The 13,146-nt window shown below is 38.1% G+C and overlaps 1 protein-coding gene across 9 annotated transcripts in view; it reads right to left on the bottom strand.

Annotated features, from left to right (window-relative positions):
- TRIP12 (thyroid hormone receptor interactor 12) overlaps positions 1-13,146 on the bottom strand; it is an 80,257-nt gene that overhangs the window by 29,386 nt on the left and 37,725 nt on the right. For 8 of the 9 annotated variants that reach the window (XM_064457723.1, XM_064457714.1, XM_064457717.1 and 5 more), the window contains 8 exons: positions 6,149-6,254; positions 4,749-4,885; positions 3,707-3,790; positions 2,253-2,348; positions 1,112-1,260; positions 762-797; positions 579-674; positions 76-168 (listed from right to left, as the gene is read on the bottom strand). In XM_064457723.1, coding sequence (XP_064313793.1) covers positions 76-168; positions 579-674; positions 762-797; positions 1,112-1,260; positions 2,253-2,348; positions 3,707-3,790; positions 4,749-4,885; positions 6,149-6,254 — 797 coding nt within the window. The remainder of the gene's footprint in view (positions 1-75; positions 169-578; positions 675-761; positions 798-1,111; positions 1,261-2,252; positions 2,349-3,706; positions 3,791-4,748; positions 4,886-6,148; positions 6,255-13,146) is intronic. The other variant, XM_064457720.1, reaches the window with a different exon arrangement.

Below are 13,146 nucleotides of genomic sequence, written 5' to 3'. Positions count from 1 at the left end.
TTCTTCTTATTTCATCTTCACAGATGACAACCAAGATGTAGAACTGATAGAGATAAAGGTGATTTCTTTACTTACTGCCTGCAGAATGGCTTTACTATGCCTGCGTGATAACATCTCCAGGGCTGTAAGCGCCTGCTCTGCCACATCAATGCACTGAATAACTTGCAGCTACAAGAAAACAAGAAAACTTGTAGATTATTTTCTAAACCAGTTAGTTAAAATAATCATCTTCATTAACACTTGGACAGTTAGACTGTAGTAAGACACATACTAATGCAGCTGCACTGCTAGCTGTAATCAAGCTAGGCAATTTAAGGCTAGATCAGCTATATAGCTACTCCAACAGCTCTGAATAATTACGCAGTATCTTTACAAAACCAGACAAGAAGTTCTCAGTGAATCAGATAGAGCTTTTCAGTAAGGGTGTGAACAAAGAGTAGATCTGTTTTTAAAAGTTTCTCATGCATTATGGATATCTTGTAAGCTATGAAAAGAAGCCATTATCTTAATGGTATATAGTAAAGTTAAAGGATAAAGCCCTCTCGTATTAGTTTAACAGTCTTGTGATTTCATTTTACCTTTTCCAAGAAGACAGGAATTGCATCTACTACTACAGCAGATGATCTGGGAAGTGCTTCCATCATATATGTTAAGGCCCGACATGCATGGTTCATCTATTAAATATATATATATTTGGGTTTAAGTTCAGGTTATATATTTTTCTATTTCAAAAAAATTTTTAGACATTACAAATCACTTACAATGTCAAAGTTGTGCTCCATCTGCAGCAGTGTTATCTGTTTTTTTAAAAAAAGTATTGTTAGTTTAGTAAAAGTTATCTAGATATCGACATAAATACAGGGCACAAATAAGTATCCTAGCATTTCACTCAGGACTTTGAATTTTGGTTAAAGTTTCAAAAGAACAACTTGAGCTATTAAAGAATTAATAGGACTATGAAAATTCAGCAAAACATGCCCTCAAAACCAAATAAGGAGATGTACAGATACACATCCATATATATAATCAAAATATGTAAGATAAAGAATATTTTATTGTTACTGAGTGAAATATTATATCCTCTAATAGAAATATGAGATTTCCTCTTTACCAAAGCTGGTACGACACTTTTGACTGGAAATCCTCCTAATGTTTCTTCATTTCCCATGACCAACAGCTGGCACATCTCAATCACTGCCTGTAGTTGCTGACTTTCATCAGTGGCTTGGAGACCTTGTAAAAGCTGTTGGGCTTTAGAACCTATATATCCAGAAGAAAAGATTAGGAAAGAAAATATTAGAAGACATAAGTGTTCAAGGGAACTGTTATGCTATACTTCTGCCAGAGTGGAAGACCAGAGACAGATTGTTTTCCTCTGTATTTGTAGTTTCACTTCCTTTCCCTGTCATAAGAAGGGGGGGATAGGTAAGGGAGGCAAAATCTCACTCTTGGCTGTCTTTCCAGTGCAGACTCGTCAGCACAGGGAGTCCAACACACTGCTCACCATAGCCATCTTGCCAACCTACAGCAGGATGCCAGAACCCACACCACTCCACCTTTATAAAGCAAAGGACTTTCCAGCACACCTGCTGGATAATACAGCACATGGAGTATCCATGAGACCCCATCCTCCTCTTGGCAGGCAGTGTAACAGGCTGTCTTTGGCTCTCCTGGGAAGCCAAACAGACTTGTACTAGAAGGTAGACATCTTATCCAGCTGCATAATGCAGACATGGTGGAATAAGAGTAAGGACCCATGTTCTCAATGACGCACTGCCTGAAGTGATTTCTGTCTGACACCTAAGACACTTTTGAAACTATAAGCAACATACCTCAGAACTGACATCTACTAATAGTTTTAAAGCTAGCTTAAGCACTTGTTTAAAGCTAGCAAAAAACCCAAGCGGGTTGGAGAGGTCTTTTGTTAAGCAGCCCATCATGCAAAAGAAAAAGATAAGGAAGGGGTGAAAAGGCAAGAACCCTCCCTTCCCCACCTAGAAGGGAACATTAAGATGCCCCAAAAAAAGAAAAGAAAAGAAATATGGCTAAAGCAAATTTCTCTTCCTTATAGGAAGGCAAGCAAATTAATATTGTTGACCAGTGGTCTAGCACTATCATGACATACAAATCTCCAACATGTAAAGTATTTATTAAACTATGAAACCAATACAATTATTAGAATTTACTAGTGGCTGAATTCTACTAATCTGGAAGTGGAAAGAATTAAGTCAAATTAGACAAACTTTGCTTACTAGCTCCACTTCCAATTGTCCTGTGGAAGAGCTGCGACATCCGAGGACCAAGAGGGCCAAACAGGTGAGGAGGAAGACCCCTAGCCTCTAATAGAGCTAAAAGCAAACAGAGGATAACAGCCATTGTCAAAGCTTCTACATATTTTTAAAAGCTTAAATTCCATGATGCTATAAATTTAAGATTACTAAAATTTTGATACTTTAAGAAAGAAGAGTTAGGATTAGATAACTACAGCTACCTTGATTTCAAAAAAAAAAAAAACATCAAAAAGATGACCTTTAGGGACCAAATAACTCATTTTTGTATGCATCAGAGCATTAAGGCCCCTTAGGAAGTCACCCACTGAGTTTCCAGAGTTATATATTTCACAGAAGCAATCTGGCCCACTAAATTTTTTAAAGTCCGGATTTAGAATAGCAGATACAGCAGACACTAATTTCAACTATGAACTACACAAAAATCGGTTAAGCTTATCTTCACATTTTCAGGAACTGAGTGGCACTATTTATCTGAAAAAATGACATTAAAAAAAGGTTCACAGCTTGCTTAGTTTATGAGCAGGAGAAAACTCTGCTAGATATTAGGGGAGTTTTGCTTTTGTTTTTGAACACTGTTCAGTCTAGCTTAAGACTAATAAGTGGGTGATTCTGATTTTTATTGTAGCAAGCATCACTACTGCTGATCAATACAATACAATTAATAGCAAAAACCAATCTAGCTCAATATTCCTAATGCATACCTATGCTTACTGAGAACTACAAGCAAGTGAACTGGTAGTGACACAGCACTCATTGCCACATTAAATATCCAGATTAACCAAAAACCTGTCGTCTGCAAGAGAGATCATGATCTCGACCTCCTTGCAATGCAGTGGCAAAAATCATTAAAACAGTTGCAGGACATGCAAACTAAGTTTCTACTTGTCTGTACTCTCAGGTTTTGAGACCTGAATCCTTTAGCCGAAGCATGAAAGCAAGCACTTTTGAGAACATTTAGATTTTGTTTGGTCAAAGCTTACAGCAACATGGGAATCGATAACAAGCACAAAAAAAAAAAAATGTTATCTAGAAGCAGGCAGAGTAACAGCAGGCCTAACCTGGCCTGTTAACTGAAAACATTCTTCCAAAGACATATTCATATTTGAGCTTACACACTTCATAGGACTGAGTTCTCAATTCTCTCTCCCCACTTTCCCCTGAAAAATCATTAGTAGTACTGTATTATATACCACGTAAACGAGCAAGGACACTATGCCACCCCCACCAGACATAATTTCCAAATTCTTGCATCTTTAATTCTCTAAAGCTTGTAACTCCGTATGTCAGAACTACAGTAAGCAAAGCAACACATTCACAAACAAAATACAGCTTTCCCATACAGAATTTGGGTAGGTATGGCTATTTATAGGCTGCAAACAAAAAAATGAATGGTAAATTAATCACAACTTTTATACCTTGTAGTCTTCCCATCTCAGAATCATCTGACTCACTTTCTCCAGAGGTTGTCATACCTACAGCCCCAGCAACAGAACTAGAAGCTAAGAAATAAAATAGAGATTAATCCAAGTTAAAGTGCCTTTAAACATACAAAATTCGCATCAGTTCCACCATCAAGAAAAGCGTCCACCATCAGAAGAGTGCTCTGCATTTAACATCACCACCATCATACTTTTGTACAATTGCCATTTTAATCAGACCACTCTACAGGTATAATACTTTACAAAAGCTGAAGACTATAGCAACACAAGATGGGGGGGGGGGGCAGAGAAACCACCCACTACAATACAGCTAGATCAGCAAATGACCTATCAGACAGATTTACCTGTATCCTTAGTAAATTTACGCTTTCTTAATTGAGTGTTATGCTGCACTTAGTTCCTTTAATTTTGACTTTTTGTACCGATGTAGCTAGCTTTAAGGAAAGAATGTTTGAAATTTTCTACAATCCAGAATAATTGCTGGAAAGCTGCTTTGAACTCACTACTGATTAGGACCAGATGATAAAATGAAGTACTATTTAATAGGACTGTGCAAGTAAGAATATTTAACTTGGTTACAAACTTCTCCAGTATAGACATGGTGGCCACTTGAACAGAAAAACTGTAGTATATTTATGAGTAGTTATGAAAGCTTTTACAGGTAAATGCATGCCTTCTGCATTCTGAAGAGTTCAGTCTCTCTTTGATTGGCAGTACAGTAATTTATGTAGCATCAGATGAAGTTACATTTTTTTAAAAAAGGTAGATGCCTGAAAACTAAAGTGTACTTTATTGGACATAGTATGGAGACTACAAAAATGCACAACTGAAACATGTACCAGATATCCAAGAGATCAGATTCAAAAATAAATGTCCCTTTCACTCAAAAACCTTCCCAAATTATTTGCCTGCTCTACCAGCTTAAATAATAAGTTCTCCTGAGAACTTAATCCATTTAATTATTTTAAATACAAAGAAGTTTATATCAGCAACTATACTAGTTGGAATTTCTTCTTACCTGCAGCTCCCTGGGGAGCCTCATCCGTACGTGCAGCTGAAGAGTTAACTCCATCCTGGTTGTTGTCGGGATCAGCCATCTTCTCCTGTCGGCGAGCTTCAGCTGCCCCTCTTTTGCCCAGGCCAGAGCCTCGCCGACTAAAGATTCAAAAAACAGAGTGCCAGATCTTATGAACTAAGACAAGAGATTTATTTATGTGAGACTACTCAAAGTCACATAAGATTTACACAGATCACTACCACAAAGTTGCACAAACTAACAGATTTGGGTAAAAATAAGCCTTCACAAAATTATTTAACTCTTCTTTACCCTCCTTGCCCTGCAACATGGCAGTGATTTGTTTATACCAATGCATTACAGCTAGGTCATTACATTACACCCTTCAAGACAAGGCAGTCTACTAAAATATAATAGTCAAAATGAGCAAGCTTAAAGTGACTGTTAGGTACTCTGTCGTCAAACTTCACAAATGTGTACATGATTTGTAACTATCTTTAAAGGACGTTCTGAACTACTGGAAGTACAAAGAGAACTCTGATGATCAACTTGGTTTTCAGAGCCAGAAAAAGTTTGAGGGCACAAGCCTTTTTAAATACTACTGTCATAACCACTACAAATATATATGCCTACAAAGTAAACAGTCAAATTCAAATGTACACTTCACAACAGCATCAGATTTCAGAAGCTTTTTTTTTTATGGCATGGAAGAAGAAAAAGAAGTTGTGCTGAAACAATTATAAATGTAGTTTAGGCATAAGAAAAACAAATAAGCTTGTTAAACCTTCTTAAGTCTAGCTTCAGACTATATGCAACTACAAAAATTTTTTTGCATCACAGGACACATTTCCTCTCCCCTCCCATTTAATCTATCAGCTCTTTCAAGTTATTACTTCAGGACTAATTTTCGCCTCTATCAGAGGATATATTAAGTACTTAGATATTTGTAGTATTGTTCAGATGCAGCAGCTGACAAGCTGAGTCAGCTCAGCAATGCACACTATTAAAGCACACTTCTGCGTGGTACCATGAAGCCTTTTATTTTGAAAAATAGTCATCTATTTTATTATTCATGATGGATAGTAGTTTAGCACGCTCTCTGTCTTAGAAACATACTGAACACTAAAGACCACCTCCCTAAAGAAAGGATTACTTAAATTTCTAATATTGGCTTTGGATGTTTCTTTTCCTCCACCCCCACAGCTGAGGGACTTACTGAAGATCTGATGGTGACAAATTCTATGCACTATGCACTGGTGTACAGAGTAACCCAGCCAGCCAGGAAAGCTATAGCTACTTCTACAATAGCAAAGTAAGATATAGACACGGCCAGTTCTCATGTATGAAAATGACATTACCATCAACCCACTGCACTAATCATGTTCGATTATCTTAAGTTTTACCTGGTGCTAGCACAGGAGCCCGTGGTCTTTTGCCGTGTGCTCCGCCGCAAACTGGGGAGCTCAGCAGGTGGTGATTCACTGCGCTTCTTCGTAGATTTTCTTAGACCTATGTGAAGAATTGAGAGTAAATCAGTCTTTAAATACAGAGCAATCCCACAAAGAAGTGAAACTTGTGTACAAGAAACTTCTACATAGAAGAACAGCTGCTACATAAGAACCACAAGCCCACATCAGCTTTTAGTCACCTTATGCTGAACTGCTATACCAGTAAAAGAAAGGTATTTACTTTTACTCATTATTTCAAGTTAAGTAATACTAAATTCCCAAGTTGTTACCTAGACACATTTTCCTAACCTACACGCAACAGTTATAGAAGAGTTTGTAAGTCTTTCTCACGGTAAACAGATATCACATTATAGGATACAAGTTTATTATTTCCACATGTTGACATTCAAAACACTTAAAAGAAGATGCTTTAGCTTTAGATAAAGAGAGAAAAAGAAATTACATTGTGAGGGAGGGCAGTGATTGGTTCCATCTGTTTTCCCCCACCTCTGATTAAATCCCTGCAGCATAAACTTAATCTTCTTTACTAGTGGGATCATAATTTTTAGTCAGTTTTATTCATATTAGTATGGCTTAAGAATAACTGCCTTAAATCAAAACCATGCTCCCCTCCATGAGTCAAGCACTGCCAGTGTTGAGATGTGTCATATATATTATTTGTATTCCTATTTCAACTACATCCATTCAACCCCACCTCTGCCATAAGGTCTTCCTTGTGGCAAATAAAGCCTATCTCCACAGCATTTTTAATTTAGAAGTATTTGCACTGTTGAAGACTGACCCAACTGATACTAATTTGCTTTAGGTTATGAAGCCATTGTTCTGATGACCCATCCCACTGCAGAACCAGGTGATCTTAAACACACAAAAACCCAATAGAACTTTCTCAGATGATAAGCAAGCTTACTGTCAGGCTGAAATATTCTGTACAGCTTCCAAACCAGAAGGCTGATAATTAGTGTGTTGAAAATTTTAACAAACCCTTATCAGGCCCAACTTTACATTTCAGTCCCCACCCCCCTTACAGAAAAATAAATAAATAAAAATATAAGAGAACCCCTTAACATTCAGTTCAGACATACTATTACTGGAACCAATATAAATAGTTTTGAAAAGATGAGAAAGTTAGATCACTGCTCCCTCTTCTGGCAACAAAGCAGAAATAAAACATTTGTGTGTGCAGTGTTGTTGAGCGTAGTACCTATCAAACTGACTCCCATCTACTTCCTTAATCCTAAAACATTCCAGGAATGCTGAGTTGTGGTACTGAGGGATGAAATGATAACTATACAGCTTCTGACTGGATAGTTAACAGAAAACGGAAAGCAATCTGAAAAGCTATTATTGACCCAGTCTGTCTGTCCTTTCAAACACTATACTGTATTTGACCCAGGAACGCAATGCTGCATGCAGTTAAGTTCCATGCAGATGAAGGTTAACCTGATATTTGTGTATTTACCACACAGATGGCTTACTGACTCAAGAAATTTGGCAACCTCTAGAAAACAACAAGGTTCTGTGTTTAACAGTCATCAAGCACTGATCTGAAGCAGGCCAGCCACTTGAATTTTCAGATTGTCTGTAGATGTACAACAAAATACGTAACTTTTCCAACTAGTCAAAACAGCAGTGGCATTTTTATTACACATGCTTTCAAATGAAAAAATTAAGTTGAAGTAGCTACTACAGAAACACACGATGATTCCACCCCTATTTACATACAGTAAAACACTCAGGGGCAGGGGAAGTGTGTTATAAAATAGAGCTACAAGACAAAAACAGTTTGAAACAGTTGTAGCAGTATCCCATGCCATAGCCATTTAAGCCTCTCAAGTACTAGAAATGCACAGATACAACAGAACTCATCTCACAGCTGGTTATATTTTACAATAGAAAAATGCATGTTTTAACTGGCACTAGGTATAGCACTGTATTACCCCACAGATAAAATGTGTTTACCACTGAGTTCATATTACATGTATGGAAGAGTAGGCTACTTGGTACCTATAACAGTATGGTGAAATTGTGAGATATTCTTCTAAATGTAAAGCAAAAGTACAAGTTCATCACCCTGTTACAGTAGAGTTCATGAGAAAAATCTACAAGGAAGTTTTCATTCTTTATGTCAGCACGCCACTCTACTTCAAATCTCTGGGTACTCATTGTCAAGTAACCAGACCTAAGTATTAAGCAACTTTGTATCAGCTAAGTAATATGCTACTGATGAGACACCACACATCTACTGTAGTGAAGTAAGATTGACTTGACTTGTATCAAAACAGAATTTCTGTTAAGGGCAAAGGTTTCATAAATCAGCAGAGCTAGATTAACATCCTACTGTTGTTTAACAAAATGATACCCTCACTCATGTCTTATTGTCCCCAAACCAATCCCAAGATGCACAAAGTGCACACCTGATACACTCTCTTGTTCCACTAGCGTTCTGCCAGTTTGATGAATTGAGCTTGCTTAACACAGGTCAGATGAGCACAGACACCATGAAGCAGTAGGGCAACGAAGCTGAAATGGGTAGTCCTTTTTCTTAAGAGGTATTAAATTAGCTGACCCAACTCTTTAAAACCCTCTTACTGAGGTAATTCCGTTCAGAAAATGTGAAGACTTACCCAGTTACTGCTTGGTGGATGAGCTGCAGAATATATCCCAGCCTGAGCACCCAGAAGATTTGAGCTCATTTTCTCCTGCTGCTCAGGAAAAATGTTCTACTTGTCAGATCTTTTTGCATGTTTCTCTTTTCCAAGGTCTTCATTTCTCTACCTCTGATGTATCTATCAAGGCACATATAAGCTTCCACCTCTATTAATTTCTAAGTCTAAAAAGGAAGCGACAAAGGACTTCTCAGAGCTTGTTCCCTTCCTGCTGTTCAATGGCACACTCTGCCCTTAAAGTTCACTGTTTAAGAAGGCTTCTTAAGTCAATCTTACCACCTGCATCTTTTGCAAATCCTTTGAGTCTCCTCAACAGCATAAGCTCAGGACTGCTAATTTCTTCAGCATAGGACTGAACCTTCTTCCTTTCACTTGCATTGTTGTTAAAATTTCATCTCCCCCGTAACACAATGCAAGCGTGTCCTCCTGACTGAGAGTTAGTCCTGTATCTATAAGGAGTTGCAGGAGGCTAACAGCCCCAAGCCTTCACTGGTAAATAGGGCACAACCGGCATTCACAGAGATGGGATTAGAGATGCCCTGTGACTGCCTGACAAAAGAAAGCACCAGTCACACTGCCACAGACAGACAGCAAGGGCTTTCAGGGGGAATTGGTTTGATGTTCATCTCCAGAAGTTGTTTATTTAGCACTATTTATGAAATATACAGAGTTATCATCAAGAGATCTGTTTCAAAGAGCTAGTAAGAGTTATGGACAGAGATGGACTTTCAATAAAACAAAAGAAAACTAGGTTTAAGCAGTCCATATTCAGCAACTGCAAAAGCTTCAGATGTAAACTTCAGAATTAAAACAGAGGTATAGGTTTCCTTATGGCAAACAAATATATTGCTCACGCCCTGACACCATCCTGTTTGCATGCCAAACGTTGATGTCAATGGCTCTGAAGGAAAATAGACCCAAACACACTAAACCTGAAACAGAGCAGCCTAACAGAAATCAGAAAAAAAAAATCTTAAGATTTAAGTGTGCTTACTGGTCAACATTTTTTTTTTCTATTTAAGGCATTTTTTATTGCGTGAAAGAGACCACCGCAGAACGTAGCTGTACTGCATTCACTTATTTTAAGTATGAGTGTATCATCCAAGCCAAAACAAAGTCAAACTTTCACAGTCCATAACCCAGAAGGACCTTGATTTGCAGTTCAGAAAGATAATGAATAGATATTTACTTGTTAGGACTGTAAGTTTAGACTTCACATTGGCACCTGTGTTGGGCTGCTCTCCTCATGCAGTATGGACAGGGTGAAAATAGCTGTGGCAGTGGAAGGCAAGACAGCCACCTGTCATTCTAATACTCCACTACTCCCCTCCGTCAGTAACAATACAGACATCCCCAGCGCTTGATGACAGCCCTTCACAGCCCATCACAGCAATTAAACCAAGTATTTCCAAGACAGTCATCTTATTTCCTCAAGCCCTGGTCCACAACTCTAAGGCTCTTAACCATCACACAGACAGCACTGTCACCCACAATTCCAAATAAACTAGTTCAGAGCTATTTTCAGATTCTTTTCTCCCTTGTATCTGCCAAATCCCTTGAAGCCAGGAGTTATACATCATTCATGCTTCATGTTCACCTTTACGTGGCTTTTTATTATCCCAATAACCTCTCCAGGCCCCCATATCTTACATATTAGGTAGAGGCTTCTCAGTCAGGGACAACTACCCTAAGCTACCCTGCTCTCAGCACCGTCTCAGTCATCATTTGCCAGCTTCTTCCTACTTAAGGGCCACAAGACACTACACAAAGGGCAGAGATTTACCTAATAATGGAGACATAATTAAGCTTGGTTTTATATTGTTACATAATCAGTGAGATTACCCGATTCACCACATTTAAAAAGCCTCTACACAATATGGGGCTTGAAAGGAATATGAAAATAGTCAAATCAAGAGGACAACAATAAACTTGCTTCCCCCCCGCTCCATCAAGAAATATTTAGCTACAAAAACAGAGGTAAAAAACTTTAGTCTAGCCTGTTTTTGCTTTTCCAACAAATCCTATAGTAGTTATTCAGTGACATCCCTGCTCAGTTACAGACTGCTGCGTAGCTGACGATTCTGAAAGTCACTCTGACTGTGTTTAACACCTATTAATAAACCAGTGAGGACTGGACAAGAAACCTCTGGGTATTCCCCTCCAGTATGTGAAAAGCTTCTGCAAAGATGGCAACCACATATCTGCTCATTGTTCTCTTCAAGTAGAGTAAACCAGCTCAGCTTTTGCAGTTTTTCCTTCAAGTATCACAACTACTAATTCTTTTTCTTGTACTTCCTGAACTGTGATACCCAGAAATCAACAGCATTGCACTTACATAAACATGACTGACTGTATATGTTAGCCAGAATAATCTCCCCTCTCCTCCCACTTTTCTTCCTAGAACCACTCCCCACCATCATTTTCCTGAAGTTTTTGCAGCTCCTTAGAGTTACATTTGCATGCTTTTTTTTTGTTTGTCTCCCACTAGTTCTAAAAGGCCTATTTCAAACTTCTTCAAACATCTGTTTCATATTATACCCCTACATAAACCTACTGAGTTTTAGCTTTCACTTTCTACACAGGATTACTATGACTTCTAAGGACATGTTTCCAGGCAGAGTGGTGTATACCTCAGTAAGTTAATCTAGATCACTGTTTGCCTTACCGGTTTAGAAAGCTTATGGGGTATTAATATTTGTGTGAAAAAATCACCTACTTCTGCTCCCTTATCCTCTAAGGGTACTAGCATGCTACAGAAAAGAAATTGGAACTTGCACAATCTGTCTTAAAAACCTACCCTGGAGGTTTTTTTTCTTAAAATTTTCTTGACACTTCTCAGCATTATCCAAAGTGTGTATTTTGTTAAAGTATTTCAAATTTGTCCCAATATTTGACTTAATGAAACTATATGACAGATAAGTTATATATTTTTAAAAAGGGCTAAGCTAACAATAGTTACTATTGATTCAAAGATCATTTCAACCTGTTGTCAAAGAGCTCTAATGGACTATTTGAAAGGCTGAGACTATTTTAAGATATCATAAAGTTTAATTCTTTTCTTCTGTTCTAGGCTGAGTTCTTGCTCCTAGTGATACTCAGCATAATCACTTACTCTGATCAATTATATTCAATATAATGACCATTGGAATAACTATTGCTGTAATCTACAGTAAAATAAAGAGGCATTAGACATTTTAGACTTACTAGTATCACTTGTTAATACTCCCTCCCCACCCCCTAAATTGGGACACCATCTAGAGAAAGTAACTTTAACCTCTCGAGTCTAGAAACATCTCTCCCCATGCTTTGTGCCATTTACCAGTGACTTTTTATACATACACAAACATACCTACAGTCCATACCAAGTCGGGTTTGTGTCATACACTTGAATGTCTTTTTTCAACTTAGGTTCATCTTTTTGCAAAAGATGGGTTTCAGGTCCCAGAAGAGCTAGCGCTAGTCAAGCTGGCTTTCTCAGTACATTCTTTGCGGAGACAGTTTAGGCTCATTCTCAATGCTGTTTTTCAAGCTACTCAACACATACTCCCCTTATATTGCGTTATTCCAACCTTCCCCTTCTCAATCCTTGCTGATGTTTAGTAACTTGTCACAGAAATTACTCTCTGCCTTCACCTTCTCATTGTTCACTTGTCAGACAAATTCTTTCTCCTCCCTGTTGCTCTTCATTGCTAAAAAAGTTGCTTGTAACACAGACAGCCTTAGCTAAGAATTTCTTGGTCAGTCCCATTCTTGCCCGATTCCTACCCGCTTCCCCCTCACTCCACCCTGTGTAAATTCAGAGTTTTTTCTCCAGAACTCATCACCCAGTAAGTCTTGAACCATGAAGCAGGTAGATAAAACCTTGCTATAAAGAAAATAACTCCTCTCCCCTTCCCCAAAGCCATTCTTCCTCAACTAGGTTAGGTCATTACAGAATCAACACTCTAGTCACACAATTTATCCAAAACAAGCCTGTTAGATCAGTTAAGTCTATTTTGATATACAGGAAGACATCCAGTTGCTCTTGCTTATTTCACATACCTCCTGCATTAGTATTAGCTATAGACACGCCCCAGTTGAGACAGACTACGACTGACCATGTCTAGGTAAAGGAACAACAGTAAGCAAACTTAGGGATCCAACTCTTTAGGAAGTCTTAGAGCATACATGCTAGAAGTAAATCATATAGTACACAAAGGCAGCATAATGAATTTCAAAAAAAATTTTGTTCAAGGCAACAGAGCTACAAGCATATCTGCACACTAA

Source organism: Phalacrocorax carbo, chromosome 7 (assembly GCF_963921805.1).
Source record: "Phalacrocorax carbo chromosome 7, bPhaCar2.1, whole genome shotgun sequence".
NCBI lineage: Eukaryota > Metazoa > Chordata > Aves > Suliformes > Phalacrocoracidae > Phalacrocorax > Phalacrocorax carbo.
This window is presented reverse-complemented; position numbering and strand designations above follow the sequence as displayed.